The sequence below is a fragment of the Cynara cardunculus genome, assembly GCF_001531365.2.
Source record: "Cynara cardunculus var. scolymus isolate 2C chromosome LG 10, CcrdV1, whole genome shotgun sequence".
Classification (NCBI taxonomy): domain Eukaryota; kingdom Viridiplantae; phylum Streptophyta; class Magnoliopsida; order Asterales; family Asteraceae; genus Cynara; species Cynara cardunculus.
In genome coordinates this window covers 26,675,149-26,679,821 of record NC_037537.1, presented here as the reverse complement: position 1 = coordinate 26,679,821, position 4,673 = coordinate 26,675,149, and the positions used below count along the sequence as shown (strand labels likewise).

The following is a 4,673-nucleotide window of genomic DNA, read 5'->3' as shown; positions in this document are numbered from 1 at the left end:
TGAAGAGAAGATGAGGCCATTGATGGTTTGGAAGAGATGGTTTTGGTGGTTCTGTATGAAATAATTAAGTGGGTATTTGTAGAAGTGAAATGACGTCAGTATCGACGTCATATGTTTGCCCAACACGGCACCATGTGCACGTGTTCATACAGTCAGTCGCTAATTTTGACTTAAATTCCTTTCATCACAAGACAGTTTATCCATAAAATTCAACAATATTGTTTACTTACCAGAGATTTTATTCATTAAAACGCATCGTATGCAATAATTTATCTCGATAAACGCTAACCATGGTAATAATTTTCGTTTTCACTTACTGGGTAAGAATTGAGATTCTTGCATTTACTTTTACCGGGTAAGATTCTTAGTTCTTGTCATATTCATCCGGTAAACAGGCCCGTTCCTGACATTTTTTAGGCCCTGGGCGAGATGTAAAAAAGGGGGCCCTTGATAAGTACGATATTTTTTCAATATATTGTTTTTATCATCATAAATAACATTGAATTCATATAAAACCGTTTTTCCGAGTATTTCTGGACGCAAAGTCAATCAATACTCATTTCTAAATTAATATTATCTACTAGAACAGTTTTATGTAGTATTAATAATTTGTTTCGTCATCAAAAACATCCTACGATACACTTTTGGTACATAAAATGATATCATTTTGGGTTACAAAGTGGATTCTTCTGATTTCCGAGTGACACTATGTAAAACAATATAAAAAKGTTGGTTTTCCATGTCATCTCGTGTTAATGTTTTTTAACATCATTTTAAACTTTTATATTATGTTTTCAAATTTGGAAAGATTAACACTATTTTAAACTTTTATGTTATGTTTTCGAATTTGAAAAGATTAACACCATTTTTAAACTTTTATATTATGTTTTCGAATTTGGGAAGGAAAGAAAGAATGAGAAAGGAAAAAAAAATAAAAAGAAAGAAGAAAAATAAAGTTTTTTATTTGTGTTTTTAATAAAGAATAGAGAGGAAGTAAAAATAATGAAATAAAAATAAATTTTGATATAATTTTTTTCCTTTTATTTTCTTTTCCCTAAAAAAATCTCGAGAACATAATATTTTTCTTCCCCTATTACTTTCCTCTCTTTCCTACGTAAAAGAAGACTCAAGAACATAGAGTTATAGTTAAAACAAACTTTTCTTGAATCCTCGATTATATAAATTAAAAATCTCATGTTGGTGATAGTTTGAGATCTTATTCTTTTTTTAGAAATAGAATAGTACATAAGATTTATAAACTCAATATTAGATAATAAAGAACAACTATTAAAAAATTATAGTTTTATTATTCTAAATATAAATATAAGTTGTAACGTCTTATATAGTTGGTACTTTTTCAAAAGATGGGGATTTTCTTAGCTAATAACAAGAAAATCAATCATATTCTAAAATAAAAATAGAATTCACATGACAATAGAACAATCAACAGAGTCGATGGAAGATAAATTATAGAGAAAATATCAAAGTTTTCGAAGCAAGTAGTTTTAGACATCGGTTTTAGATTAAAAAAAACTTAGAAAAACATTAAATAATATTATATAATGAACGACAGATTAATCTATTTATGTATTTTTTTTCTTCAATATATTTAATGTATACATGTTTGGGTCTTTAATAGTTAATGTAGTATAAAAGTCATTTCTTGTCATATTAGATACTAATTTTTTTTATGTGTCTTCTATTTACTAATTTTTTTGAACTACTATTATATATATTAAAAAAATCGGGCCCCTATTTTTTATGGGCCCTGGGCGTACGCCCGGCCCGCCCTCCCCCAGGGACGGCCCTGCCGGTAAAGTAAAGTGACTTGGTAAGTGCTTACTGGTAAACGTTTTATAAACGGCACCTAAATATAAATTCAAGTTTCCCTTTTTAGTCCAATTCAAGTCCTTTAGATGGGTTCTTGTTCAATTTGTTAAGACTTATAAGACTAGCCTTATAAGCTTACTTATACGGGACATTGCCCGATTACTAGCCCAAAGCGGTGTCACCGATACTATAATCACCACTCATATTAACGACAACTGTTTCAAACCTCGATTTCTCGGGCAATTGATTACAAAACATCACAACCCAAAAATCATCGTGATTCAGCTTGAAAGAATCATGTTGGGTGTACAACTTACACAATGTCGGGAATCGGTTTCGTCCTGTTGGTTACTTCGGTTGTAATCGCTTGAATCATCGATGTCATGTTAACGCGAGACGATCCCCCTTCCTCCATCGCTCGTTTCGCCATTTCCCCATATTCCTTTGCTCGTTTTCTCCTCGTCTGTCCTTCCTCTTCGTCGCTCATTAAACCTTCCACGGCCGTCCTGATATCTTCCCGTTTGATCGTCAATTCAGGCTTAAACTGATCTCGCGCTGCGAAAATACTAGGAACCTCCGCACCTATTTTCACTCCGATTTTCAATACATCTACGATAAATCTTTCGTTTAGAAATTGTTCCGCAAAATGCGGCCACGTGACCATCGGGATCCCAGCGGAAATCCCTTCTAGAGTCGAGTTCCATCCACAATGTGTTACAAAACCCCCGATGGCGTGGTGTGACAATATCAAGATTTGTGGTGCCCAACCACACTCTGATCTATTTACGCTCGATTTATCTGGATCAACTCTTCTGTCTCGATCTCTCATCTCTCACTCTGTCAACTCTCGATCCATATCAACTCTCGATCTCTCGTCTTCAAACTTCATATTTCAGACGCAAAAAACAAACAGTCTGATTGATTCAGATTTCAGACTTCAACACCACCTCTTAAAAATCAGAAGTGAATTCAGACTTCAGCACCTCCTCTTAAAAATCATAAGTGAATTCAGACTTCAGACTTCAGCACCTCTTAAAAACAAACGTCACCTAAGTTTATTTGGTGGTTTAGATCAACTCATATCCAATCATATAACTTTTATTTCGTTTCTGGACTTATTTATTACTGATTCACCAATGGAGTGAAACGTGGATTTAGTTTATTTGGATTGAGTTTTGGTGATCAAGGAATGGATTTCGTTTAGTTTCGATAAGCGAGGATTGGAAATGGGTTGATTTTTTTTTACTAGAAGGATACTCATATAATGCAGCGAAATACATCTCGATTTTAATGTTTCGTTTTATTTTTTTGGTCTCGGTCTATGATATAATACAGTTTTATGTGGTTTTGAGTAAACAATGTTTTTTTAAATAAAATATAAATACGAAGATATTATAAATTTTTTTGAAATATATATATTGATATTATTATCAAATTAACAATTTAAAATTTCTTATTTTTTGTGTAATTTCTTTAAATCAATTTTCTTATTTTTGCATATAACTTTTTATAAGTATAATAATTAAATATTTTGTTAGACTCAATGATTATCATATTATATTTTAGATTTTTTATATTTAAAATGAGATATTTATCCTCTATTTGATTATGTTTATCTGTAATTAGTTATATGAATTCAAATATAGAGCTTTTTCAATTGTACTTACACACAATTTATTTATAATTTTGAATTTTAAGTTATATACATCCATAAATAATACATAATTTATAAAAAATAGTTTTTAAAATTTTTTATCAAATATTTTATAATATAATATAGATTTTAATTGGATTAAAAAACTTAGTTATCATGATGCGCTTATCGATGCCGCCCTTTATCATCACATATATCTAAGTTATCAAGTTTTCCTTTGTATTGTGGAGATTTAATTTAATTTTATTTTATTTTTGAGTTTTTTTTATTAGAATTTGGTTTTTATCATAAAGTAACAATTTTTTTTAATTTTTTATAATATAATTTATTGATTTTATAATAATTAATAATGTTGAAAAACTGCTTTAAATATGACGTTTTTATAAGAACTATCATTATGGACTTGTAGGTTAGCTTTTAATTTTACGAGTTAGAATTAAAGTGGCAAGAAAAAGAAGGTTCTTGTAAGAACCATCGACATTATAAAGAGTTTTTATAAGAACCTCATTCTTTTTGAATCTTTATATAAAAACATTGGTTCTTACCTTAAAATTGGTGTAAAGTGATGATTTGTTAGTTTTTTTATATACATTCTTTTGTACAAAAACTTAAAGCAATACGAGATTTTTAGAAAAACTCTCTACAATGTTGATTTTTGTAAGACCATCTTCTACACAATATTAAAAACATAAAGATGAAGGTTTTTTCATCCTCAACCAAACGCTAAAAAAATGGAGGTGCAAATTGTTGACCTCTATATTTGAAGGTCAATAAAATAAGAGGTTATTTGGTAATTGCTGAATGATTTGGTGCAGAATGTTTAAGTGGTCAGAATGATTAAGAGACTCTCATGATATAATGCAAAATAAAATATAATTGTTTATAATGAAATTAGGACGTTGAATGGTTAAGGGAGACCTAGGATACAAAATTGTTCAGAGGAAACGATTCAAAGGTTGCCTCTTAATGAACCTATTAAGAGGTAAACAAACAACCCTTAAGCTTTTATAATAATATATTAATATTTTATTCAGCTTTTATATATATATATATATATATATAGGGTATATTTCTTTTACAACCCTCCCTATTTATACAACCCATGCAACCTCCCTCTCAACCAATCAATGAATTTTGTTTGTTTTAATTTATTTTTTAAATGAAAAGGTTAATATTGTCATTTGCTAAT

General features: G+C 29.6%; 1 protein-coding gene across 1 annotated transcript in view; it reads right to left on the bottom strand.

Moving 5' to 3' along the window:
• LOC112520172 (UDP-glycosyltransferase 73E1-like) overlaps positions 1 to 2,659 on the bottom strand; it is a 5,272-nt gene extending 2,613 nt beyond the window's left edge. The window contains exon 1 of the mRNA XM_025128472.1: positions 2,183 to 2,659. Coding sequence (XP_024984240.1) covers positions 2,183 to 2,659 — 477 coding nt within the window. The remainder of the gene's footprint in view (positions 1 to 2,182) is intronic.
• Between the last annotated feature and the right edge of the window lie 2,014 nt (positions 2,660 to 4,673).